The sequence below is a fragment of the Castor canadensis genome, chromosome 16, assembly GCF_047511655.1.
Source record: "Castor canadensis chromosome 16, mCasCan1.hap1v2, whole genome shotgun sequence".
Classification (NCBI taxonomy): Eukaryota; Metazoa; Chordata; class Mammalia; order Rodentia; family Castoridae; genus Castor; species Castor canadensis.
In genome coordinates, this window is record NC_133401.1 from 21860907 (window position 1) to 21888302 (window position 27396).

Consider the following 27396-nt stretch of genomic DNA (forward strand, 5'->3'; position numbering starts at 1 on the left):
TGGGTTTAATTCAGAGTGGGAAGAACACCCCTCCCACACAGCCTCACCTTTCTCCTGCACAAACATCTATCTGCCTAACATTGTTATGCTCATGCATCTTTCTACAACATTCCCCATAAGAAAACAAGACGTGGAGAGCAGAACAGTTTTGTTTTCATTTGGTAGTACTGGGATTTGAACTCAGGGCATTGTGCTTATGAGGTGGGTGCTCTATCACTTGAACCTGCCTTTTTCGCCCTGATTATTATTATTTTTTTTTCTTTTTTTTTTTTTTCATTTTTCTTTTATTATTCATATGTGCATACAAGGCTTGGTTTATTTCTCCCCCCTGCCCCCACCCCCTCCCTTACCACCCACTCCACCCCCTCCCGCTCCCCCCTTCAATACCCAGCAGAAACTATTTCGCCCTGATTATTTTTGAGTTAGGGTTTCACTTTATGCCCTGCCTCACCTGGGCTGCAGTCCTCTTATTTGTGCTTTCCTGTGTAGCTGGGAAGACAGGTGTGCACAACTGTGTCCAGCCATTAGTTAAGATGGGGTCTTGTGAACTTTTTGCCTGGGCTGACTTCAAACCTAGATCTTCCTAATCTCTGCCGCCTGAGTAGCTAGGATTACAGGTGTGAGTCACCACGCTTGGTTTGGTGCATAACATTTTTAAATGTATTTTAGATAAATTCAGAATTAAAAACTAAAATTTTAACATGGGGCCGGGGATGTAGCTCAGTGGTAGAGGGCTTGCCTGGCCTGTGCAAGGTCTGGGGTTCCATCCCCAGCATTGCAAGAAAACTAAAAAAGAAAAAAGAAAGAAAAATATTTCATGAAATATTTCCTACCATCATTTCCCCCATTTTCTTGGCAAAAATGATCAAAAAGTAAAAAAGGGTTTCTTTAGAAATCTGTTATGTTCCTGCTTTTACCGAAGGGTTTCATTCCCTGCTGCTTTACAATCCCCGATCGCTGAGCACCTAGGTTGCTTCCTAGTTTTCTGGGTTATAAACAACACTGTGTTGAACATCCTTGAGATTTAGTCTTTGATCTCTTTGGGATTGTTTTAGCTGGTGATTATCTCTCTCTACAAAGAGAATTATTGGGCCAGAGAACGGACCTACTTTTAGAACTGACAGTGCTTGTCTTGGGAAAGGCTGGGTCCATCTCTGCTCTTCACCATGGGCAGAGTCCCCATCCCCACCAGCGCTGACCAAGTCTTTCTGCATTTCCCCTTCAGCTGCACAGAAACTCTGCTGCCTCCTGGGAGTGGGGGTGACCGATTTCTCCCGTGCTCTGCTCACACCCCGCATCAAAGTCGGCCGAGATTTTGTGCAAAAAGCCCAGAGCAAGGAACAGGTATGCGGGATGGAAGAGACACACAGTTTCAGCAAGAACCATGCACAGGGTCCTGACAGTCACTGAGCAGATCTACTGGGGCTCTGATCTGTCACCTTGCTCTGGTCCAGGAGTCAGGAATAAAAGCAGTAACCAAAACAAAGACCAGGCCCTGGTGGGGCTTAAGGTGAGGCTTAAGGAAGGTAAATAAATAGAACACTTAAAAGTGATGTTTTCTATAAAACAGGTCAGAAAACATCCTTTTGAAGTGAAACCTAGATATTTCAAGGTGGAGGGAAGAGCAGGTTTAAAGGCCCTGGGGTGGAGAAAGCTTGGTGGATTGGGACCATCCAGGAGGTCAGTGAGCCTACAGAGCAAGGGAGAGGGCAGGTGAAGCCAGGGTCAGAGAGGTCAGCAGGGCACAGATCATGCGAGGTCTTAGAGGTTACAGCAGGGAGGTGAATTTTGTCCAGAGTGCACAGGGAGGCCAGGGAGCAGCTTGATTTCACTTGGCCCTTATTAAGATCCCCATGGTGGCTGCAAAGAGAATTGATTCTCCAACACAGGTAGAGATGGGGAGACTGTAGGAGGCCACAGCCAAAGGTCAGGCAGGAGTTGGTGGCTCAGGCCCACAGTGGTGATGGAAAGGGGTGAGCATGAGACAGGCAGATTGTCAGAATCTAGCTTTTGGGCAGAGATCTCTGGCGACTCTAGGCTGGGCACAGTGGAGGGGCTTGAGAGTCACCCTCTCACCTGGAGTACTCTCGTCGGTCCCCAGTTTTAGAGAGGAAGAAGCTCAGGCACAGAGAAGTTTATTATTGGGCCTGAGGTCACACAACCTCTGAGTGGCAGAGCTGGGATTTGAACCCATGTTGTGGGGGTCTCAAATTTAGAACTAGACTGGAGAGCTGAGTCCGGCCCTCACCGTGTCGCCCGCCCCCGCAGGCCGACTTCGCGCTGGAGGCCCTGGCCAAGGCCACCTACGAGCGCCTCTTCCGCTGGCTGGTCCTGCGCCTCAACCGCGCCCTAGACCGCAGTCCCCGCCAGGGCGCCTCCTTCCTGGGCATCCTGGACATCGCGGGCTTCGAGATCTTCCAGGTCCGCCCTCGCGCGCGGCGGGGTTCCAGATCCCACGCCTCCCTGGGGTCTCCGTCCCGCCCGGGGCCCGGCGCCCCCCCGCTCACGTCCATGTCCCCACAGCTGAACTCCTTCGAGCAGTTGTGCATCAACTACACCAACGAGAAGCTGCAGCAGCTCTTCAACCACACCATGTTCGTGCTGGAGCAGGAGGAGTACCAGCGCGAGGGCATCCCCTGGACCTTCCTGGACTTCGGCCTTGACCTGCAGCCCTGCATCGACCTCATTGAGCGCCCGGTGAGCCCCGCCCCGCCCACTGGTGCCGAAGCCCCTCCTCCTGCCCCGCCCCTGCCAATGGCCTCTTTCCTGCCCCACCCCGCCCACTGGCGCCGAAGCCCCTCCTCCTGCCCCGCCCCTGCCAATGGCCTCTTTCCTGCCCCACCCCGCCCACTGGCGCCGAAGCCCCTCCTCCTACCCTGCCCCGCCCACTGGCGCTGAAGCCCCTCCTCTCCGCTCTGCCACGCCCTCTGTCAATGGTCCTCTCTGCCCCGCCCACTGGCTACGGTGTCAGACCGCTTTGCCTCGCCTGCTTCCATCAATGGGACCCAGCTCCGCGCCCTACCGCCCATGCACCTCCGTCTTGTCCCACACCCTGCCCATGAGCGCCCTTTCCGGGCCCCCCACCAATGCACCGCCTCCCTCTGGCTCCGGGGCGCCTTCTTCCCGCATGCCGGCTGCTCTGGTTCCCTCGAGAGTCGACTCGCGCCCTCTGCCGTGCAGAGGGGAAGTGTCCGATCTGCTTCCCCATCCCTAAGACCAACCGGTGATCCGGACCTGGAGCCTCCCAATAATGAATGGCTGCAGCTGTAACTTGTGCTCACTTTTGACTCTATGCCCAAGTGTTACTTTTTTTTTTTCGTACTGGGGTTTGAACTCAGGGTCTACACCTTGAGTCACTCCACTAGTCCTTTTTTGTGATTTTTTTTTCAAGCTAGGGCCTTGCAGAGCCTGAGTGGCTTCGAACCGCGATCCTCCTGAGTAGCTAGGATTACAGGCGTGAGCCTGTGGCACCTGGCCTAAGTGTTACTTCTAAGAGCCCAAAATTAGCAGCAATATAAGTGTCTTAAATTTGGGGATCTGACTTACTCTCCCCTTCCTGTTGATGGTCAGGCCAACCCTCCTGGACTCCTGGCCCTGCTGGATGAGGAGTGCTGGTTCCCCAAGGCCACAGACAAGTCCTTCGTGGAGAAGGTGGCCCAGGAGCAGGGTGGACATCCCAAGTTCCAGCGCCCAAGGCAACTCCGGGATCAGGCGGACTTCAGTGTCCTACACTATGCTGGCAAGGTCAGGGCTGGTCAGCTGTGGGGCACGTGGGTGGAGGGGCGAGGAAGGGTTCTCCACGTGGCTACTTGGAAAGCAGGGACCCCTGATATCCAGTCACACAGAGTAGAAGCTAGTTACAGCCCAAGAAGGAGCAAGGACTCTGACCAAGTCAGCAAAAACTTCCTCCAGAAGGGGATATTTGCCTCCAGGAGGGGTTTTGAGGGATGGGTAGGAGTTCGTCAGAAGGGGAAATATGCAATTTTTTTCACTCATTCAGCAAACATGTGCAAGCAAAACACAGGCCTTTTGTCTGCCCAGTAGGTAGTATGCTCTGTATCTAGCACTCTGGTCATTCCCCCAAGATTTTCTAAGTCCTCCTGTGTGCCCAGCCCCACGATGGATTATGAGTCAGTCCCAGGTGTGTGTTGGGGAGCCCTGTCTGCTTGGAGGCCATGTGCAGAGATTTGCAATGTCAAGAGGGGTCCCTTAATTGCTCAGCAGGAGGCAGCATGTGAAAATCCACCATCAGAGTCCAAGAGAGTAGGGACGCCCACGGTGACACCCCTTTGGCGGGAATGGGCTTGTGTGAGGAGGCCAGTGGGGCTGGAGCAGAATGAACAGGAAGAAGGTGGTGGACAAGGTCATAGAGCAGGGTCAAGGGCGAATAGACGCAGGTGATGTGCAGTTCCTAGTTTGGACACAAGGTGGCGTCGACGCTCCAGTTCGTACTGAACCCCAGGGTGAGTGGCTCTGCTTTGGGGAGAATAGGGGAGCTCCCAAATCACGCCCTCCTTCACCCACTCCACTCAGGTCGACTACAAGGCCAACGAGTGGCTGATGAAGAACATGGACCCACTGAATGACAACGTGGCAGCCTTGCTTCACCAGAGCGCAGACAGGCTGACAGCTGAGATCTGGAAAGATGGTGAGGACCCGCTTTCTGAGGCCTGTTCCCCCTCTCTCCCCCACCCCTCCCACCCGTCGCCCCAAGGCCTGAGCACCTCTTCTCCCAACCCCTCCTCATGGTGTGAACACCTGCAACAGAGACCAAGGTCTGACCTTGAGCCATCTTCCCAGGCCCAGAACAGATCAGTATTTCCATGCATGGTGGGTAGATGGATGGGTTGATGGGTTGATGTCTTAAGCCAGCATCATATGCAAGAATAAAACACCTGCCTTACTCAGAAACAAGACAAGGATGCCCATTGTTGACCTGCTGTTAATCACTGGTTTTTAGCAATACTAGCCTATGCAATCAGAACAGAAAAATAAATACATACAGCCATCCCTCAGTATCCACAGGGATTGGTTCCAGGACCTGCTTTGATTCCAAGTCCCTGATATAAAATGCATAGTATTTGCATATAACCTAGGCACCTCCTGCCATAGCCTTTAAATTATCTCTAGATACCTCACAGTACCCAATCCAATGTAAATGCTATGTAAAGAGTTGTTACACTATATTATCTAAAGGATGGCAAGCTCAGAGTCTGCTATTTGTTCCGCACAGATGCAAATTTTTTTCTAAATATTTTAATCAGGTTGAATCAGAGCTACAAAACCTAAAAATATGGAGAACCAACTATATATACTCTTTTTTTTTCTTTTATTCATTTATGCATACAATGTTTGGGTCATTTCTCCCCCTTTCCCCCCGCCCCCATATATACTCTTAATGGAAGGGAAAACTAATTATTTGTAGATACGTTTTAGGCATACTTATAAGCATATATTCTCTAAAATATTTAAGAAATTCTACTGAAGAAGAATTAATAACAAGAGAGCTCAGAGTGGTGTTGTTTTTCAGGTTTGATAACTCTGAGACTTTGCTCCCACACAAAACCTCTTCAAGGCCCCAGGGAGGAGGACAGGGACACAGGGCTGCAACAGGGAAAGATTTGTTATCAGCTGCTTGGAAGTGTAGGCTGAAAAGCCAGGTGCCCCCATGGCAGGACCCTGACCTCCTCCAAGCCTTGTCTCCTGCCCCCATTCCAAGGGGAGAGCTGTGAAATGGTTTTATAAACCAGCAGAACCAGCATCTTGTTTGTTTTTTTTTTTTCCTGATTCCAGGTTTCTGGCATTTGTCAGATTGCTTTAATGTTTACCAAGCAGAAAAGCATACCTGTAGAAAGACCTGCTTATGTGATTTAAGCAAGAAAACTAAATAAGCAAAATGAGTCCTTTCCATAATGAACTCATTGAGCAAAGGGGCTTGGAATATCTTGAGCTCATAAGCTGATGTCAGAAGGAGAAACTTATTTTTTTTTTGTGTCTCACATCATTTATGTCAGAGGATTGATAAGTAACAAAACCAGATTCTGCTATGAGAATCTACACCTTCTTTAAAATGTGTGTCCCATGCATTGGTACACAATTCACCCAGGGGACCCTCGTTTGCCCTACTGTGTCTGCCTAGCTCTCCACAAAAGTGGAAATTGCAAAGTCTCCTGAATCCAGGTTGGAACTGGCACAGTGTCACTTCCTGCACAATTCTCCTAAAGAAAGCCACTTGCAAAGACAGCCCAGTTCAAAATGCTGCAAGATACAGACAAAGGGGTAGGAAAGCAGGGAAGGGCAGGGAGTTGGGACCATCTCTACTACAGCAATCTTAATCCCTGAGTTGGGCACCCAACATCCTAGCAGCCCAGGGGAAAAGGCAAATGAGATAAGCTCTCCTCTGAGAGACAGAACTAACAAATGCACTGGAAGCATCAACTTAGTTCTTGAGCTTCCTGGCAGCCAGGCAAAAAGGGATACTTACTGAAACAGAGACCAACTCAATGTCTAGGGAAGGGATTTTTTTTCCTCTTGCACAGAGGAATTCATCCTTTTAGCCACCATCAGTGAGTAGATACAAAGGTGAACAGGACTTGAAAAGTTCACAGCAATATTTGGGTTCCCTCCTGCTTTGCTCTGTTACTGATTTAATGATCCTTTCCTCTTTTTCTTCCTGCCGCCTTCTCTCCCTCCTCTCTTCATGCATCTCTCCTGCCATCTCCCCCACCCCTCATTTGCCCTCCCTCCCCAGAACATGGGGGCCTCCAACAATTCTCTATCCTGGGTTCCTTCCCGCCATCGCCCCCAGGACCTGCAGGGAGGCGCAGTTCTTCCACTTCTCCACCAGGGGGCGGGTGTCTCTGTGTACCCACCGGTGAGGCCTGCTGGATGGGGTGGGGGGACCCTGGGCGGGGAGCCTGCATGTGAGCATCTGTCCCCACTCCTGTCTGTGCGGGGTCCCTCCCATTCCTCTCTCTCCTTGCCAGACTCTGCATTTGCAGAATCTATCAGCAGAGGTCCGTCTTCTAATTAAACCTCCTATGAAAGTACAAACAAGCTGGGGGCATTAAGTGGGAGACCTCTTGCTGGAAATGTGCACCAGGCCCTGGATTCAAATCATAGTACCAGGAAAAAAAAAGTGAGGGCTGGGTGCCATGGCTCACACCTGTAATCCCAGCTACTCAGAAGGCAGAGATCGGGAGGATCACGGTTCAAGGCCAATGTGGAGGGGAATTAGTAAAACCCCATCTCAAATCACCCATCACCCCAGCTACAAGGGAGGCATAAGTAGGAATATTGTGCTACAGCTCCACCCCAACAAAATGCCAGATCCTAGGTGAAAAATAGAGCCAAAAGGGCTGGAGGCGTGGCTCAAGAAGTAGAGCGCCTAGAGTTCAAACTCTGGTACTGCCAAAAAAAAAAAAAATTCTACTTCACATGAAGCCCTCTTAGAACTGACACCCAGAATCCTAAAAAAAAAAAAAAAAAAAAACCCCCGCAAGGTGTATGTTAGTACTGTTGCCCCTTATGCAAATGAGGAAAGGAATCCGAGAGAGCAAGGAACTTGCTTGAGGTCACACAAATTCAAACCCAGAACCTTAGCTCTTCCTTATGCCCTAAGAACTTAATAAAGGATAATTATCATTTTGAAATAACTGAGGTATGGAGGTGGGGGAGTGATTTGAACTTGGGGAAGTAAAGAGTGTATTTGACCACACACTGGGCTGGGTTATCCAGGCAACTGCTGGTGACCCTCAGGCAGGCTCAGTTTTGCAGGACATCAGATTCTGCCCAGCTGTGGGCTCTTGAGAAAGCCCTGTACCTGACTTTCTAGACAGGTACAGAAGGAGGTGTGGGCACCCGCCAGGTGGCAACAGAGAAAGAGTTACTTAAAATCAGGCCTTTCCAACCTAGCATTGGTGGCTCCTACCTGTAATCCCAGCTACTTGGGAGGCTCAGATCAGGAGGATCGAGGTTTGAGGCCAGCCTGGGCAAATAGTTCTCGAGACCCCCACCTCCAAAATAACCAGAGCAAAATGGACTGGAGGAGTGACTCAAGCAGTAGAGCACCTGCTTTGTAAGTGTGAAGTCCTGAGTTCAAACTCCAGTCCAATTTTTTTATTGAGCTCCACACATTTTGCACTTCCCATCAGGGCCCCGTTCCAGTTCCCAATGTGCAGTTGCACTGGGTTCCTTGTGGCTGCTTCCCTCATCACTCCCCTCTGGACCTCGGTTTTCTCCTCTGTGAGATGGGATAGGGTAGAGATATGAGGATCGCAAGTTCAAGGCCAGCCTGGACAAAGTTATTGGAGACCCTGTTTCAGAAACAAAAATACAAACATAAAAGGCTGGGGTTGTGGCTTGAAGTGACAGAGTACTTACAGAGCATGTGAGCAAGGCCCTGGGTTCCATGCGCTTGACCTTGACCTGGGCCAGCCCAGTTCCCTAAAGCTGACCCCTGACCCTGCTCTCTCTGTGTGCCTCTTTCCTCCCCCCACAGTGGAGGGCATTGTGGGGCTGGAGCAGGTGAGCAGCCTTGGGGACGTCCCCCCTGGTGGCCGCCCCCGCCGAGGGATGTTCAGGACAGTGGGACAGCTCTACAAGGAATCACTGAGCCGTCTCATGGCCACGCTGAGCAACACCAACCCCAGCTTTGTCCGCTGCATCGTCCCCAATCATGAGAAGAGGGTGAGTGGCCCTGTTCTGGGTAGGCAGGTCCAGCCTTGGACAGGGGCTGTACCTACATCTGATCTCAGGTCCCCTGGTCTGCTTCTGCCACTCTGAGCAAGTTACTTCCATCCCCAGGCTCTAGGCCATATTGGGAAAATGCATCCATTCATGTGACTTCAATTTGTTGAGCACCTGCCATGGGCCAGGTACAGGACTTGGGGGCACACTGTCAGAAAGAGAGCAGAGTAGCGAGCCCAGCTACCTGAAATAAACATCCAGGTGAATTTATAGGAGCAGTAAGTGTCACATAGAATTTGATCTGGTCAGAGAAGTCAAGGAAGACTCCCAACAACTGAGCTCCAAAAAGTAAGTGGTCTTCCAAGCAGAGAGTAGCTTGTACAAAGGCCCTGGGGTAGGCTGGAGTAGGAAAAGGCTGAAGCTGTTGCCTAGGTGTGGCCTAAGACATTCCCCAACACAGCATCCCTGGGCGTGGAGTGGGGCATACAATCTATGACTAGTCAGACATTAATTGCAAGGTTTTCTCTTTTGGGGTGTTACTTAAAATGACAGCGCATACTATTTGGAGTTTTCAACTCTAGTTGTTGTTTTTTTTGACATTGATGTATTGCTTTTGACCAAAGACGATTCAAATTAGCAGCCCAAATACTGATTAGCAGGCTTCGTTCACATGACTTTCCAGTAAGGTCTTTTGTCCACCATCCTGTGTGCAAATTCAGCGTGCACGTCCCCTTTTTCCTTCCCACGTATTATTTCTCCTTGAGCGCTGACATTTTTATTTGCGACTTGGGTGTCTGTCTCTCTCCCCTTCCCGACTTGTAGCTACCTCTCTCCCCAGAGCTCAGTAGATTACAGGTGGAACCCTACCAGTTTGGCAGGATTAGGACGGTTTTGAGCTGGTTTGGCCGGCGCGTATCGCCCCCTTGTGGCCGACGCTGACCACCCTCCCCCTTCCCCCGCATCTCTGCAGGCCGGGAAGCTGGAGCCAAGGCTGGTTCTGGACCAGCTGCGCTGCAATGGCGTCCTGGAGGGAATCCGCATCTGCCGCCAGGGCTTCCCCAACCGCATCCTGTTCCAGGAGTTCCGGCAGCGGTGAGCAAGGGGCTGCGGGAAGAGCCACTGGTTCGAGTCCCCTCACTGCTGCCTCTGAGCTGGGGGACCTGGGGCACAGTACTGGCTTTGTTGAGCCTCAGTTTCCTCTGCTGGGATGTGGAAGAACTGGACCCCCAAGCCCAATGCACTCCCAGGAGGAAGCACCCAGGGGGCCTTGGGGACATTGTGGCTGCTGTTTAAGGCAGCGGTCCCTAAAACAAGAACCTGAACTCACTTTCAAACGTTGCAGTCTGCACTTTAAAAGTGAAGTAGATGGACTGGTGGAATGACTCAAGTGGTAGAATACCTGCCCAGCAAGCGCAAGGCCCTGAGTTCAAACCCCAGTACTGCCAAAAGAAAAAGAAAAAGTAGAACCGGTGTGGAGGTGCATTCCTGTAATCCCAGCATACAAAAGGCAGAGACAAGAAGATTATGAGTTTGAAGCCAGCCTGGGCTACATAGTGAGACCCTGTTTCATAAATAAATATATAAATGATAAAGAGAAACAGGTGAAAATTTTAACAAGCAATCTTATTTAACCCAGTGCACACAAAGTGTTTTAATGTGTAATCAATATTAAAAAAAAAAAAAAAGCAGGACTGTGGGCATGACTCAAGTGGTAGAGTGCCTGCCTGGCAAGCATGAGGCCCTGAGTTCAAATCCCAGTACCACCCCCCCCCAAAAAATGAGCAGTGGGCTATTTTACACTATGGTGTTCCTGACAAGTCTTGGGCATCTGTGTGTCTCACACTCACCTCGCTCCACCTGACTGCTCTCCCGCCCTCCCACCCTCTGCAGGTACGAAATCCTCACACCCAATGCCATTCCCAAAGGCTTCATGGACGGGAAGCAGGCGTGTGAGAAGATGGTGAGGGTCTGGGGTGTGCACATGTGCTGGGGGTGAATGGTAAGGGAGGGAGGAGGGGACCTCCCTCCTCATCTTTCTCTTCATCCCTGTGCCCCACTCCTCTGACCCTCCCATCCCCAATTCATTATTTCCTCACTGTTCCTCTTGACTGTTCTCCGCCCCCCTTCTCCAAACACAGATCCAGGCCCTGGAACTGGACCCCAACCTCTACCGCGTGGGGCAGAGCAAGATCTTCTTCCGGGCAGGGGTCCTGGCCCAGTTGGAAGAGGAACGGGACCTGAAGGTCACAGACATCATCGTATCCTTCCAGGCAGCTGCCCGGGGATACCTGGCTCGCAGGTGGGGGCCACGCTGTCTCCTGGTCCTATGGGCTGAGGCTGAGTGGGGATGGCCAAAGGGCCTCCAAGATGGTGGAAAGACTGAGAACCACACAGAGATGCCTAGGCTCCTTGGTTCTATGGTTCCTGAGGGTCGCTGTGGGCCAGGCCCTGTGCTGAGGGATGTGGAGACAGAGGAACTGGACTTGACTCTAGGGTGACCAATCATCCAGGTTTGCCTGGGTCTGGGTTTGTTTGTCGGGGGCATAGAGGTGCAGTGAGGAGTCCTTCCTGCAGCCAGGTCACACCTGGCCGCTAGGCAGACAAAAGAGAAGGTGACCCAGGTAGGAGAGACAACTTGTGCAAAAGACCCAGTGACATGGGAGCCTGGCAGGATGCAGGAAGGTTGTAGGACGATCCTACTTAAAAGAGACTTCGCTATGCCTGGCTGTAATCCCAGCTACTCAGGAGGCAAAGGCAAGAGGATCAACAGTTCCATGCCAATCCAGGGAAAGTCAGTAAGACCCTGTTCCAAAAACTAAATGAAACGGAAAAGGCTGGGGTGTGTGACTCAGGTGGGAGCACGCATGCGTGAGGCCCGGTACCCAAAGGGGTTGGAGAGGAAGCTGACAGGGAGAAGTGGAAGGAGCTGGCGCTTTGCCAGGGGACAGGGCTGGGAGGGGACCCTTACTAACGGCCCTCCACGTCCCCCCCAGGGCCTTCCAGCGGCGCCAGCAGCAGCAGAGCGCGCTGAGGGTGATGCAGCGGAACTGTGCCGCTTACCTCAAGCTGCGGCACTGGCAGTGGTGGCGCCTCTTCATCAAGGTAGGGGACAGGGAGGCAGACAGAGGACAGGTGACTTCCTCTGCTGGAGCCTCAGTTTTCTGTATCTCTAAAAGAGGCCAATGAGCCCAATCTCTGTTACCCGGATTCTTTAGGTGGCAAATGACAAAAGTCTGACTCAAGCCAACAGGGATAAAAGATACAAGACAGGCAGGTGTGGTGACACACTCCTGTAATCCCAGCACTTGGGAGACTGAGACAAAAGGACCGAGAGTTTAAGGCCAGCCTAGGCTACGTATATAAACCTAGTTTTAAAAAAAAATCCAGGACAGCTTCAGATGCAGCTGGATCCAGGGCCGTGTCGGAGATTCCCAAATCACCCCCAGGTTTACTGGATGGACTCACTCACGCTGCCGATTTATTACCCTACAAGGACACAGAAAGCCACCGCCCCAACTTTCCCCTAGGTGAAGCCCCTGCTGCAGGTGACACGGCAGGACGAGGTGCTGCAGGCGCGGGCCCAGGAGCTGCAGAAAGCCCAGGAGCTGCAGCAACAGAGCGCCCGCGAAGTGGGGGAGCTCCAGAGCCGCGTGGCACAGGTCAGGGGCGAGGCCGGGGTAGGAGGTGCGGGGCTTCAGGGCGGGGCCGAGACTGGGCGAGAGGCAGGGTGTGGGGCGGGGCTGTGGGCGGGGCCTGGGAAGGGGCGGGACTTCAGGGCAGAACTGGCCAGGACTGTGGGGCGGGGCCGGGGTAAGAGGGGTGGGGTTTCAGGGTGGGGGGCCCCGAGCCTGGGTGAGAGGCAGGGTGTGGGGCGGGGCTGTGGGCGGGGACTCTAATGGGGCGGGACTTCGGGGGATCTCGGGGACTTCGGGGCGGGGCTTCTTGCTGAGTCAAGCCCTGGGCCTGAAACCATGGCGATGGGCCTCGTTCGGCTGCAGATCCAGGATGCGCAGGCAGCTGTCCTGTGGGATTTAGGGACAGAACAGGACCCAGCTGGGATAGGGCTGCCATCTGCAGGTGGTGGACTTTCAATTCTTTCCAGTATTTGGCTATCTTAAAATAATGCTGGAGTGCTGGATCAGGTGGCCCAGGTCAAAATCCCAGCACTCTGGAAGCAGAGGCAGGCGGATCGTTAGTTTGAGGACAATCTGGGCTGCGTATGAGAACCTGTCTCAAAAAATAAAACAATGGTGACAGTAATGGAGCAAAGCCTTTCTTGAGTATTTTTCTGTTGACTTTTCTGAATTATTTGGGATAGATTTCTAGCTAGACTGTTAAATGAAATGGGAGGTGGGAGGAAGACCCCTGGAGTTACCTGGAGGTGGACTGAAACTGGAGAGACTGGAGGCTGGGAACGAGGCTGGAGAGAGAGTCCAGGTGGGAGAGGACAGGACTTAAGCCAGCCAGGGATATGGGGGCAGGGAGAAGAAGCCTGGGCAGAGCTGGGGACAGGAGGGACAGAATTGACCACTGATGGGCTGTGAGGAGTGAGGACTGGAAGACATCAGGGGTCTGATCCAGAGGGGGATGTGGGCAAGAGCCAGTATGGGGCTGTGTCTCCCACCCTTCCTCCTGTCCCCAAGGCCTCGGGGTAAAGTAAGTTAAGAGACAGGGGAGACACGGTGCTCCATGGCTGGCCACCCTAGGCGGCCACCAACTGACCCATACCTCCCACCTCTCCGCAGCTGGAGGAGGAGCGCGCCCACCTGGCCGAGCTGTTGCGCACAGAGGCCGAGCTGTGCGCAGAGACGGAGGAGACGCGTACCCGGCTGGCAGCGCGTAAGCAGGAGCTGGAGCTAGCGCTGTCAGAGCTGGAGGCCCGCGTGGGCGAGGAGGAGGAGTGCAGTCGCCAGCTGCAATCCGAGAAGAAGAGACTGCAGCAGCACATACAGGTTTGGCCCCTCTGTCCACCCCACCCACCTTTGCCTTTACAAATGTTTCTTTGTGCCGTGAATTTACAGAAAACTCAACTCTGAGTGACTGAAGTAAAAAGCAGATCTGTCTATCTATCTATCTATCTACATAGATATATTCAAATAATGGGTGACTCTAGAATGGGTAAGCTTCAGGTATGGCTGGATTCAGGTGTTCAAGTGATGTGCTCCATACTCTGCTTGTCTCCATCTCTGGGGTCCATCTACCCCTGCGCTGCTGCATTTGCATTTGCCCTCCCCCATGGTTCTCCTTCAAAATTCAGCATGTAAACTGGGCGTGGTGGGGCACACCTGTAATCCCAGCTACTCAAGAGATTGAGGCACGAGCATTGAGAGTTTGAGGCCAATGTGGGCAAAGTTAGCAAGACTCTATCTCAGAAATAAAATGCAAACAAAAGAACAAGGGTGTGGCTCAAGTGGCAGAGCACTTGTCAAGCAAGTGGGAGGGCCTGGATTTGATCCCCACTACCAGGAAAAAAGAGAAAAAAAACCCAAAGGAACAAGTAGGGGCTCTCAGTGACCCCTGGTTTCAGGATTATTATAATAATTTCCTGACTGGCAGGGAAGCAATGGTGCCTCCCTCTCAGGCATAAGCCAGCACTGTGAGGAAGGGCAAGAGGTGGGAGCACCTTACCTGCTGTTGGGTACTGCACCATACTTTCCACTGCGCCTGGGGGGCTGTCAGTGATCAGTAACATCTGTATATTATATTTATTGTATATAATCGGCACCCAACACCCCCACATACAAAGAAGCAGTTTCTGTAAGAACATGGATTTTATCTATCCTTAGTACCTAGTACACATTAGGCACTCAATAAGTGCTTGTTGAGCTGATAGCTGAAAGAGAAAGACCAGGAAGAGTTTGAGCCTGCCAGCTTTGCCCAGGGTAGGGGGTCTGTGGGGTGCTGCTCTCCATCCTCCCTATCACTCTGCACCCACAGCCCCTGGGGCCTTCTTCCCTCCTCCCTCCCTGCAGGAGCTGGAGAGCCACTTGGAGGCTGAGGAGGGGGCACGACAGAAGCTGCAGCTGGAGAAGGTGACCACGGAGGCGAAGATGAAGAAGTTTGAAGAGGACCTGCTCATCTTGGAGGACCAGAACACCAAGCTAAGCAAGGTGGGGACTGAGAACAGGAAGGGACATTGGTGGGCATGTCCTCAAGGCCATGCCACGCCTCCTGGATGAAGAACCAGTATCCACAGGGTGGAAGGAACTCCTGGAAATGAACAAGTGGTGGGTGTAGTGGCTCATGCCTGAAATCCCAGCTACTTGGGAGGCAGAAGCCGGAGGCTCTGAGTTTGAAGTCAGGCAGGGCAAAGTTGGCTTGATGTCCTGCCTCAAAAACAATGTACAGCCAGGCCTGGTGGCTCATGACTGTAAGCTACTTGGGAGGCAGAGATCAGGAGGATAAAGATTCAAAGCCAACCCAGGCAAAAAATTATTGAGACCCCATCATAACCAATATGCTAGGTGTGGTGGTGCAGCCCTGTAACCCCATCTACACAGGAGGCAGACTGAGGTCTGAGGTCAGCCTCAGAGAAAAACAGGAGACATCTGGCTCAAGCAGTAGAGTGCTTGCCTAGCAAGCTCAAGGCCCTGAGCCCAAATCCCTGTACCACCAAAAGAAAGGGAGAGAGAGAGAGAGAGAGAGAGAGAGAGAGAGAGAGAGAGAGAGAGATAAGGAGCACAAAGCAAACAGTAGGTCAACAGCTGCAAGTAAACAGACTGTCCACAGAGGAGCAGACAGAAAACCAAAGTGTGAAGATAGATGAGCCATCATTAGCCATCACGGACATGAGAACCCACACCACACATAATGCTTAAGAGGTCGCAAACACATACAAGTTGGCGACCCCCATGAGTCAGGGACAGGGCAGCAGTGTACTTTTACATAGTCAGCACTGTATTTGTGGGGTCTGCACTCACAGTTCAGCCAACCACAGGTGAGAAGCGTTTTTAAAAAGCTGCATCTGTACTGAAGATGTACAGGGCTTTTCTTTTTGTCTTTATTCCCTGAGCAAGGAAGTATAACAATTATCAACAAAGTACGTATTCCAAGTCATCATAGAGACAATTTGAACTATATAATGCTAGGGGCTGGGGGTTCATGCCTATAATCCCAGCTACTTGGGAGGCTGAGATTGGGAGGATCAAGGTTCAAGGCCAGCCTGAGGAAATAGTTCATGAGATCTCATCTCCAAATAACCAGAGCAAAAATGGACTGGAGGCATTGTTCAAGGGGTAGAGCATCTGCTTTGCAAGTGCAAAGCCCTGAGTTCAAACTTCAGTCCCACCAAACAAAACAAAACAAAAAGGACTATATGGGGACGTGGCTCAAATAGTAGAGCACTTGCCTAGCAAGCGCGATGACCCAAGTTCAGTCCCCAGTCCTACCAAAATGAGAAGTTAAGCTAATTAAAATGGAGTGGCATTCAAGGGGCAAGTCCTCAGTTTCATTAGCTGTGTGTCGAGTGTTGAATGGTCCAACGTGGCTACTGCATTCCAGAAAGTTCTATCAGATAGTCTCTCCTGACTGTAATCTCTCCTGACTGTAACCTGCAGAAATCACTCCTTGGTGTCTGTGGGGTTCCAGGATCCCCTTGGATACCTTATATATAAAATGTCACAGTGTTTGCAGAAAACATACTCAAGCCTCCTGTGTACCTTGTCACTCTAGATGACCTGTGACACCTAATACAATGTAAATTCGGTGTAAATTGCTGGTGTGTGGTATTATTTAGAGACTTGTGACAAAGACACAAAGGGGGTATGTGTTCAGTGCAGACCCAATTTTTTTTCCAAATATTTGTGAACTGCCACTGGTAGAATCCGATGGTGTGGAACTCCCAGGCACAGAGGGCTGAGGACACTGTTGAGACTCAAGGCAGGTTCAGATGTCCTCACAGCACAACTGAGCCAGGGCTCTCGAGGGACTCTCTGCCCTCACCACATACATTAGTTACCGCGCTGATGCTGCGTAACAAGCAGCACCTTGAGTCTCAGCAGCTCACGGAGGCCTTTCTCCCCCAGAGTCTGCAGGGTGGATGGCTTAGCCCCATGGCAGTGCCACCCACTCACGACGTGAAAAGTTCTGCTCTGGGCATTTCTTAAACGCTAATGTGAATGTAATTCACTGTCACTACGACAGCCTCTGTGAGCCAGGCAGGGAAGGGTGCCAGGGTCATGACTTGACAGGAGCGAGGAAGATGGGTAGCCATGTCCTCTGCAGCATTGTTTACAACAGTAGTGACCGTGACCAGCCTGTGTCCCTCATGGGTTGGCGACTTAATGGACACAGGTGTTTTTCAGAGAAGCGGAGCCCTTGGCCTGCAGTTAACAGGTGGACCACGGGGTGGGAGGGTAGGGAAGGGGCAGGAGGTGCAGGAAGAGCGAGGATGCTCAGGAAAGCCACTAGAGGCCGCATGTCCTGAGTGACCCCCTGACCTGCAGGAGCGGCGGCTGCTGGAGGAGCGTCTGGCCGAGTTCTCCTCGCAGGCCGCTGAGGAGGAGGAGAAGGTCAAGAGCCTCAATAAACTCCGGCTCAAATACGAGGCCACCATTGCGGACATGGAAGGTGAGCACCGCTCAGGGCTGTGGGGGTCCATGCCCCGAAGTCCCGGCAAGCTCGTGTACTGCCACCCTTGGGGTGCTGTTTGCGGAATGGGATGAGAGTTGGAGTCAGAGGAGGAAGAGCTGTGGGCATGGGGCAGAGGCAGTCAGAGAGAGGACAGGGCAGGGACAGTCAGAGGGAGGGGGCAGGGCTGTCCCTGGCGGCGAGGAGCAGCACAGAGACCCCGGGAGAGCGTCTGGCCCGGATATGGGACAGCGCCCTGAGATGGGGTCCGGGAGGAGCAGGAGGAGGAGGTTTGGGGACGATGGCGGGGCTCCGCGCCGGGCGAGTGGCCGGCCTGTAGCCCGCGGCCCTGGCCCCCTTGTCCCCGCAGACCGCCTGCGCAAGGAGGAGAAGGGGCGCCAGGAGCTGGAGAAGTTGAAGCGGCGGCTGGACGGGGAGAGCTCGGAGCTGCAGGAGCAGATGCTGGAGCAGCAGCAGCGCGCCGAGGAGCTGCGGGTGCAGCTGGGCCGCAAGGAAGAGGAACTGCAGGCGGCGCTGGCCAGGTCGGGTGGCACCGCGCGGAGCCCGTCCCTTCTGTCAAATGCCATCGCCAGTCCCGAGCCACCTGGGTCAGGAGGAGTGCGGCAAACTCAGCCTCGCGCCCAGCCGAGTGCGCATGCGCGGGCGTCATGCGTACGAGCGCGCGTACGCTTGTGTGCGCCTGCGCGCCGCGTGTTTAATCACACCCTTGACATGGATTTCTTAATCCTGGCTCCGCCCCTTTCTGGCTACGTCACTCTCATGACGTCGCCCCTCTAGCCTCAGTTTCTTCATCTGTAAAATGACATTTATAAAATCTAATAGGAATAGTATAAGAAGGTGCTTGTTACTACTTTTAGTCGCTTTTTTTTTGTGTTACTGGGGTTTGAATTCAGGGCCTCACATTTGCGAGGCAGGAGCTCTACCACTGAGCCACACGCCTCAGCACCTCTGGTTTTAGCGTCTCCTGCTGGCCAGGCTCAGACGGTGACCCTCCGCCTTCCCCTCCCCAGTCGCTGGGATTATAGGCGGACACTGCCACGCCTGCCTCATTATTACTCTTGCTATATTTTCCCTTTTTTTTTTTTTAACTGAGGTGAAATTCACGAGATAGTAAGACCTTAAAATTATTTATCTACTTAATTACTTTTGACTTTTTGAGATAGTTTTTCTCTATATAGTCCAGGCTGGCCTCAAACTCACGATCCTCCTGCCTCTGCCTCCCAAGTGCTGGGATTACAGGTGTGCCCCACCATGCCTGGTGACAATAACCACTTGAAAGTACATAATTGTGTGACTTTAGTCCTTTCTCGGTGTGGTATAAGTGGCACCTGTAGCACATTTCAGAACTTTCTCATCACCCCTGAAGGAAACCCTGCACCCGCTAAGCAGCTGTCTACAGTCTCCTTCTGCTCAGTCCCCAGCAGCTACCACATATGGCCTTGGTACCTTTTTTTTTCTCCTCTCTCTTTTTTTTTGTGGGGGGGGGAGAGCTGGGTTTTGAACTCAGGGCCTTGCACATGAGGCAAAAATCTCACTATGTACCCAAACTGGCCCCAAACTCGAGATTCTCCTGTCTCAGCCTCCAGAGTGCTGGGATTACAGGCATGCCCCACTACACCCGACCTGATCTGGGATTTGAATCTTGGATTGGGCATCTCCAAAACCCCCATCCAGCCTCTCCAGCCCCAGAAGTCTCCCTTCATCCCTGCCTGCCTTGGTGCCAATCTGTGGTCCTTGTCGTCCTCCCACCGCAGGGCAGAGGAGGAGGGCGGGGCCCGAGCCCAGCTGCTCAAATCCCTCCGGGAGGCACAGGCCGGCTTGGCGGAGGCGCAGGAGGACCTGGAGACCGAGCGCGCGGCCAGGGCCAAGGCCGAGAAGCAGCGCCGGGACCTGGGCGAGGAGCTGGAGGCCCTGCGCGGGGAACTGGAGGACACATTGGACTCCACCAACGCCCAGCAGGAGCTGCGGTAAACGAACACAGCCTGGGTCACACTGGGGACAGAGGGGAACCAAACCCAGGCATTACTCTAAGAGGGCCCCCAGTCTTGGAGGAGACAAATTGGAGCAAAGACAAACTCAGTCCAGAACAACGGAGCGGCACAGGGCACTGTGGGTAATAAACAAAAAGACCCTGAGCCAAGTCTATGGGAAAGGACCCAGGAAGGCTTCCCCAAGGAGGGGGCTTTTTGAATAGGGCTGTGGAAGATGAGTAGGAGTTCGTCTTTAAAGCCACTCCCTTCCAGCCTCACCACCCTCATCCTTTGTGAAGTATAGACTGAGGTCTCCATCTTCAGGACAAAGGAGTCAAAGTCCCACCCTCCCTTTGTCTGAAGTTCTGCTCCTGTTTTCTCTCTCCCAACAACAGTTCCAAGAGGGAGCAAGAGGTGATCGAGCTAAAGAAAGCTCTGGAGGAGGAGACGCGGGTTCACGAGGTGGCAGTCCAGGAGCTGAGGCAGCGGCACGGCCAGGCGCTCGGGGAGCTGTCGGAGCAGCTGGAGCAGGCCCGGCGGGTGGGTTTGGTGTGGGGATGGATTAGATGGGGGGGCTGTGGCAGGAAGGGGGAACCTCTGGATGGTTCTCTTTGGCTCAGGCCCCCCATGCATCTTCAGAGTGCCTCGGTGGAGGAGGTGGAGGAGGGCTTCTCAGGAAAGGGACACCTGAGGAAGATTGGGGTGGCCCAGGGATCAGCCAGTGTAAAGGCCCTGCGGCAGGGGTGGGCCTGGCCTGTGACGGGGATGCCTCGGCACCTTTCCTCACTCACCTCCCTGCCCCACCAGGGCAAAGGTGCCTGGGAGAAAACTCGCTCGGCTCTGGAGGCTGAGGTGTCTGAGCTGCGAGCAGAGCTGAGTAGCCTGCAGACCACGAGGCAAGAGGGGGAGCAGAAGAGGCGCCGCCTGGAGTCTCAGCTGCAGGAGGTGCAGAGCCGGGCTGGCGATGGGGAACGGGCTCGAGTGGAGGCCGCTGACAAGCTGCAGCGAGCCCAGGTGAGTAGGGTGATGGGCATGCGTGTGAGCAGAGGGGGTTTCTGCTGTGTGACCTTGGGTGAGATGCCAACCCTCTCTGGGCCTCTGTGGTCACTCTTAGAATTATGGAGCTAATATTAGTGATCAGTTCCCATAGACCAAACATTCGTTTTGGTTTTGGTTTTTTTGAATTCAGGACCTCACTCTTGCTGGGCAGGGACTCTACCATTTGAGCCACTCCACCATCCCTTTGTTGTGAAGGGTTTTTTCAAGATAGGGTCTCAGAAACAATTTCCCGGGCTGGCTTTGCACTGCAGTCCTCCTGATCTCTGCCTCCCAAGTAGCTAGGATTACAGGCGTCAGTCACAGTGCCCACCCAGCTTTCAGTCTGAGTCAGAATCTTGCTAACTTTGCCTGGGCTGGCCTCAAACTCGAGATCTTCCTACCTCTGCCTCCGAGAGGCTGGGATTACAGATATGCACACCAGGCCTGGCACTTGGTTCTTTTTTATTGCTGGATAACATGGCCTGGCTCTGTCACACTTTGCTGGTCTGTGTCACCTGTTGGCAGATACCTGGTCCGGGTTTTCCAGGCCCACACGGGTTTCACATCTTGAGTTCCCTCAGAGGAGCGGAGTTGCTGGGTCTCCTGAGGACTCAGTGTTTAACTTCTCCCCGAGCCGCCGTGCCCTGCCACTGTCCCCTGCGCGGCTGCGGGGGACGCGAGGTGCTGTCGATGGGGTCAGCTGGGTGGGAGTCGCTCCAGCCAGGTGGGCCTCACCCCTGCCCCTCTGTCCACAGGCTGAACTGGAGACCGTGTCCTCGGCACTGAATGAGGCCGAGTCCAAGGCCATCAGGCTGGGCAAGGAGCTGAGCAGCACAGAGGCCCAGCTACACGACGCCCAGGTGACCTGCCCTGTCCTGGCTCTGCCCTGATGTTCCCTGCTATCCCCACTGTCCTGCCAACTGCACCTGACCACCACCGCCCCTCCCACACGCAGGAGCTGCTGCAGGAGGAGACCCGGGCCAAGCTGGCCTTGGGGTCCCGTGTGCGCGCCATGGAGGCCGAGGCTGCCGGGCTGCGGGAGCAGCTGGAGGAGGAGGCGGCCGCCAGGGAGCGGGCCGGACGCGAGTTGCAGAGCGCCCAGGTCCAGGTGGGCAGCCAGCACCCCGCAGGGAGGCCAGGCCTCCATGCTTCTCCATCTGCAGCCCCTGCTCAGGGACAGCCCACCGCCCATCCACTCAGGCCAGGCCCCTGGGTGCCACCCTTGCTCCCGATCATCTGTCCACACCACCCCCCACCACCCACTGTGCCAGCCAGGCCTCCTGCCCCTGTCCACACAGCCGGCTCCAACCTCACCTCTCAGCTTCCTGTTCACCCCCTAGGGCACTCTGCCTGCTCACTCCCCTCCCACAGCTCCCAGCATCTGTGTCCACAGTCGGTCACCTGTCCCAATTTCCCCAGTTCTCTTGGTAAAACCCTTTCATTCTTCCAAGTGTGGTACCGACCTCCCCTATGGTTGTAGCTTTCTTCTGGACACTGCTTCTTTCTCTTCTATCCCAACTCTGGGCCCCCTGGGCTGGGACTGTCCTGCCCATAAGACCTCCAGCCCAACTGTGAACCCCCTCAAAGTGGAGCTTCAAAGCCAGGTGTTGTAGCACACACATGTAATCCCAGTTCAAGGCCAACCTGGACTACATAACGAGACCCTGTCTCATAAACAAACCAAAAGCACAAAGTGGAACTCCGTCAGAGTTAGATCTGGGTTCCCAGCACAGTCCAACCTAGAGCCTAATTTATGGTAGATCTTAAAAAATACCTTCATTCATGCTGGCAAATATCCTTCAGCCAGCAGACTCCTATGCATACTTCAAAACCCATCTCAAATGCTCCTCCCTAAGGAACTCTCCTGAATATTCAGAACAGATTCTGAAACCCTCTTGTAGACTCAAATGGCTCCTATACCTCTTCTACCTTAGGTTCCATCATCCTGGCTTAGTTTCCCCTTCAGACTGGGGGGATGTTCCCCAAGAAAGAGAAACCTGCCTGATTCATCTCTAGCTCCAGGAAGGAGTAGTCTGTATCCCCTGGACCAGCTCACAGTACTCACAACCTGCATCCCACTCTGAGGCAGGAGAGCCAGGTGGAGCGAGGCCTCCCATCCTCAGGCCTCAGTCTCCCCCTGGGAGACGGGGTGCCACCAGCTCACACCTTGGTCATTCACCCCACTTTCTCCCTCCCCCCCCAGCTCTCAGAGTGGCGGCGCCGTCAGGAGGAGGAGGCTGGCGCACTGGAAGCCGGGGAGGAGGCTCGGCGCCGGGCAGCCCGGGAGGCTGAGGCACTGGCCCAGCGCCTGGCTGAGAAGACGGAGGCTGTGGAGCGGCTGGAACGGGGCCGCCGGCGGCTGCAACAGGAGCTGGACGATGTCACCGTGGATCTGGAGCAACAGAGGCAGCTCGTGAGCTCGCTGGAGAAGAAGCAGAAGAAGTTCGACCAGGTGTGTGCCTCGGTTTCCCCAGCTGGGCTCTCTCTCTCTCTCTCTCTCTCTCTCATGCACACACTTACATGCGCGCACAGTCGTCACAGGTCAGTGGTGAAGTGGCAGAGCAGGAGGAAGCCAGCGCTGCCTCCCCTGAGCCTCTGTAAACTGGGCCACCCTCTCTGTCCTGGTTTCTGCCATTGATCTTGGCAGCACTCTGTCACTTTGGAAGTGTCCTGGTTTGGTGATGGACAGCAGTGTCCTCTCTCCCACCCCCCCACCAAGGGCACTATGAGGAGTAAAGAAATCAGCATGTCTCCTTTATCCTGCTGACTCTCCGGGTACCTCCAGCAAGTTACTTTTCCTTTCTCAGCCTCGATTTACCCATCTAGAAAATGGGAACAATGCTAAGCTTTTGGCCAGTCTGAGGACGAACTCCAGGGAGTTATGGTCATGGGTCAGTGGCTTTCTGGTGCTATAGCAAATACTCACAGTAAATCAGCTTATAAAGAGGAAAGGTTGGAGTCGGGTGTGATGGCACACGCCTGTAATCTCAGCTACTTGGGAAGCAGAGGCAGGAGGATCTTGAGTTCTAGCCCAGCTTTGGGGGGGAAGTTAATGGGATGCTGTCTTGCAAACAAAATATCAACCAAGGGCCAGGGGCGAGGCTCAAGGAGTAGAGCACTTGCCCATTGTGAGGCCCTGGGCTCCATCCCCAGCACCGCAAGTGAATAAATAACATAAAGAGAAGGGATTAGTTGGGTTCCATAGGTTTCAGTCCAGTCTGGGGTCAGTTGGCTTCCTTGTTTTGGGCCTGTGGCCCAGAGGCTCGTCATGGTGGGTGCCCGTGCCAGCGCAAAGCAGCTCACCTGCCAGCTGGGAAAGGAGAAAGGAGAAGGGGCTGGGTCTCCCAGTCACCTTCAAGGACAGACACCGCCCCCACGCCCCATGACAGGAAGGCCTCCCCTAGGCCTGTGCTAGTCACCTTACTGTGACTGTCACAAGACACCTGAGAGAAGAATGAAGTGTTTATTTTTTTGGGTCACGGTTTCAGAGGTTTCAGTCCAGGGTCTGGATGTTGGTGACACAGAGCATCATGGTGGCGTGTGTGTGGTGCGGGAGAGTCCTTCACCTCACAGTGTCTGGGATGCAGAGAGAAGGAGGAGGGAGAGAGAGAGACAGAGAGAGAGAGAGAAAGAGAAAGGAGGACAAGATGCAGTCCCCAAGGACCCACCACCTCCATCTGCTCATTTTCCAACCACCTCCCAATGGGCCATGAAGTTATGAACCAATCGATGAGTGAACCCCATGATCCAGTCACTTGTTGCAACACATGAGCTTTTGGGGAACACGACAAGGCCCCACTTCCTAAAGTTTCCGCCACCTCCCCTGGCTCACGCCTGTAATCCCAGCTATCAGGAAGATCATGGCTCAAAGCCAGCCTGGGCAAATAGTTCACTAGGCAAGTGCTCTACCACTTGAACCACTCCACCAGCCCTTCCACGTGGTTCTGTTTTACTCTCAAATTCCTCCTGAGGTAACCCTGTCTCGTCTCTCCATTATCTCCATCTCATTCTAAATCTTCTTGTCACAGCTCAAGTCCTTGTGTGATGAGCTCTGCATGGATGTCACCTGAGGGTCAGCGTCTGTGAATGGATTTTTCTCTTTAACATCACCATATTCTCTTCTTTCTTTGTGTGTCTCATAAGAATGATCACTGGCCAATTACTGTGTCTCAAAGAACACAGTAAAGGTGGAGTCTGTTTTGAAAATACACCTAAGCACTTTTCTACCTTCACACCCAAAAGGAAGAAGCACCCTTTCCTCTGCATATGGAGCAAAGTACCAATCCATCTCATCATCCTAGAGCTGAGCTGAATTGGGACTGGGATACACTTCAATCCTGCCACCTCCCTCTTCTGTCTGTCTGTCTCTCCCTTTCTGTCTCTCTCTCTCTCTCTCCCTCCCTCCCTCTTTTCTCTTCTCTCTCTTGGTGTCTCTCTTCTGTCTTTCTCCTCTCTTCTCTGTGTCTCTTCTCTCTATTGTTTCTCTATTGTCTCTCTTCTCTCTGTGGGTCTCTCTTATCTTTTCTGTCTCCTCTCTCTTTCTCTCTTTCTCTTCTGTCTGTGTCTCTCTCTTCTGTCTCCCTTCTCTCTCTCTCTCTTCTCTTTCTTCTCTGTCTCCCTTCCCTCCCCTTCCCTCCCCTCCCCCCTTCCTTTCCTCCCCACTCCCTGGACCCCTGTGTCAGCTGACCTGTGTCCCCTCCTCTCCCTGCAGCTCCTGGCGGAGGAGAAGACGGCCGTGCTGCGGGTGGTGGAGGAGCGCGAGCGGGTGGAGGCCGAGGGCCGGGAGCGTGAGGCTCGGGCCCTGTCACTGACACGGGCCCTGGAGGAGGAGCAGGAGGCTCGGGAGGACCTGGAGCGCCAGAACCGGGCCCTGCGGGCGGAGCTGGAGGCACTGCTGAGCAGCAAGGATGACGTCGGCAAGAGTGTGAGCAGGGCCTGTGCCCCAGGATTGATCATGTGGGCACCTGGATGCGGGGAGACATGCTATCACATACAGAACAGGAAGAGCACCTTGCCAAGGCTGTGTGCTCGTGCGCAAACACAGAGGGGAGCAGTGCTCACCCCACACAGATATTTGTCCAGAGAGACCAGGAAGGGGAGGAGAATCTTCCTCCAGACACACACGCACACACACAACATGAGAGAGGCTCACAAAGCCACATGCTTGAGCCAGGCATAGTTGCGTATGCCTGTAATCCCAGCACTCGGGAGACTGAGGCAGGAAGATCACAAATTCCAGGTCAGCCTGGGCTACATAATGAGATCTTGTCTCAAAACAAGCAAACAAAACAGAAAAAAAAAAAGCACTATGTGCTCACATTCGCATTCATGGAATGTCGGAGAAATCTCCATTAAACACGTGCATGTGTCCAGTGCATATGGAAAACTACTCCCAGACTGAGAGAGAGAGAGAGAGAGAGAGAGAGGAGAGAGAGAGAACATGGAGAGAATTTGCCACAACACGCAGTCTGAGAATCCTGGACACACATGCACACATACAATGTGAGGACCCCCTCGCCTCCACCCTGAGCGCACTGTCTTAGGACCAGGCTTCTGTTTTCCCTCCACAGAAGGGAAGCAAATCCATGGACCCATCCCAGCCCATCCATCCGTCTGTCCACCATCCATTCTTACTGAGTACCTGCGTCTCATTCAGAATCATCCTAAAACATATTTTTTTGGAGTAATTTGTGCCTGATAGTTCTATTACCTGAAGTTACGTCCCTCCCTAGCCCGTAGGGGCTGCCCAGGCTCCCTCACACAGCCCCTATCCCAGCCTTCTGAAAGGTCAAGACAGGCCACTACCCCCTCCACCCCAGCCCTCCATCGTCCATCTACTAAATACGTTGGTGGAGCAGAACGGGGTGCAGGGACACGGGCTGCCCACGCTGATGGAGGGAGGCACCGGCAGTGTCTTGTGTTTATTTAGTCCCTGGGCGGAAACCCTTCCCGATGGCCTCATTGCCTCCACTCCCAGTCATACGCTCCTGGGTTCGCGGTGGGTTCGCGGTGGGTTCGCGGTGGGTAGGGCTTCATTTTCTCCTGTGTCTTGAGGTCGGGCTGACCGCGCAGTTAGCCGCGTCTGCAGAGAAACCCCGCCCCCCGTGTGCCCCCGCCCCCCAGCCCTGGGGGTACCGGAGCTGAAACCCTGTTTATTCTCCAAACAGTAAGGTCTGCCCTTTGGAAAGACCATCAAGTGGTTCCAAAAGCTTTTATGGGATAAGATGTTAGTGAGACCAGGCATTGGTGCTGTCAGCCTAGAATCCTAGCCATTCAGGAGGCAGAATTGAGAGGATCCGGGTTTGAGGCCAGACCAGGCAAAGGGTTGAGACTGATACCCAATTTGTGCTACGTGGGAAGCCCAAATAGGATCATGGTCCAGGCTGGCCCTGGGCATAGAGAAAGACCCTCAGCTCAAAAGTAACCAACAGAAAAAAAGGGCTGGTAGTGAGGCTCAAGTAGTAAAGTATCTGCCTACCAAGTGAAAACCCTGAGTTCAAACCCCAGTGCCACCAAAAAAAAAGTGGGTCACAAAAGAAAACAAAACCATGATTAACTGACAGGTACAGACAGAAGCAAGGACCAGCAGCCCCTTCCAGGGGCTGAAAGTAAAAGACTGACCAGAATCTTAGCGAGGGTCACTTGGGCAGTGCTGCTCTGTGGATGTCCCCTGTCTGGTGGAAGACCGAGTTCAGCATGGAAGACACATAAGCAAACGGTCACTGTCCACTGTGAGGAGAGCTGAGTAGGCCAGGGGCTCAGTGCCGGGAGCCTGGCCACAGGGTATCTCTGGAGGTCAACTGTGGTTTCTCCAGGCGGTGACAGTTAAGAGGAGACTCCCACGGACCACTAAGAATTATGGAGAGCTTGGGGTTTTAATTTACACCTCCCTGAAAGACAGGAAGGGGTGGATAAAGGGTAGATAAGGAGTAGGTGATAAGCAGGGCGTCTGCACCTCTGGGGCACAGTGACTTCAACCATTTTCACATCGATGCAGCCCCAGCAAAACGAGCTCATAATCCAGAATTACAAGCCTACAAGGAAATAGCCCACCTAGAGTGAGAGTCAGCTGATGCTCCTTTTTCTTTTTTTCCTCCCATTTGTTACTGGT

The 27396-nt window shown here is 53.4% G+C and overlaps 1 protein-coding gene across 4 annotated transcripts in view; it reads left to right on the forward strand.

Annotated features, from left to right (window-relative positions):
• The window catches only part of Myh14 (myosin heavy chain 14), a 73654-nt gene that overhangs the window by 34204 nt on the left and 12054 nt on the right, over positions 1–27396 (forward strand). For all 4 annotated transcript variants that reach the window (XM_074058020.1, XM_074058021.1, XM_074058024.1 and 1 more), the window contains 22 exons: positions 1226–1344; positions 2269–2421; positions 2524–2697; positions 3571–3744; positions 4534–4648; positions 8501–8688; positions 9659–9780; positions 10579–10648; positions 10827–10987; positions 11682–11790; positions 12216–12347; positions 13434–13640; positions 14661–14798; positions 17133–17256; positions 17627–17798; positions 19032–19244; positions 19643–19787; positions 20055–20261; positions 21041–21145; positions 21241–21393; positions 22489–22737; positions 24997–25209. In XM_074058020.1, coding sequence (XP_073914121.1) covers positions 1226–1344; positions 2269–2421; positions 2524–2697; positions 3571–3744; positions 4534–4648; positions 8501–8688; positions 9659–9780; positions 10579–10648; positions 10827–10987; positions 11682–11790; positions 12216–12347; positions 13434–13640; positions 14661–14798; positions 17133–17256; positions 17627–17798; positions 19032–19244; positions 19643–19787; positions 20055–20261; positions 21041–21145; positions 21241–21393; positions 22489–22737; positions 24997–25209 — 3443 coding nt within the window. The remainder of the gene's footprint in view (positions 1–1225; positions 1345–2268; positions 2422–2523; positions 2698–3570; positions 3745–4533; positions 4649–8500; positions 8689–9658; positions 9781–10578; positions 10649–10826; positions 10988–11681; positions 11791–12215; positions 12348–13433; positions 13641–14660; positions 14799–17132; positions 17257–17626; positions 17799–19031; positions 19245–19642; positions 19788–20054; positions 20262–21040; positions 21146–21240; positions 21394–22488; positions 22738–24996; positions 25210–27396) is intronic.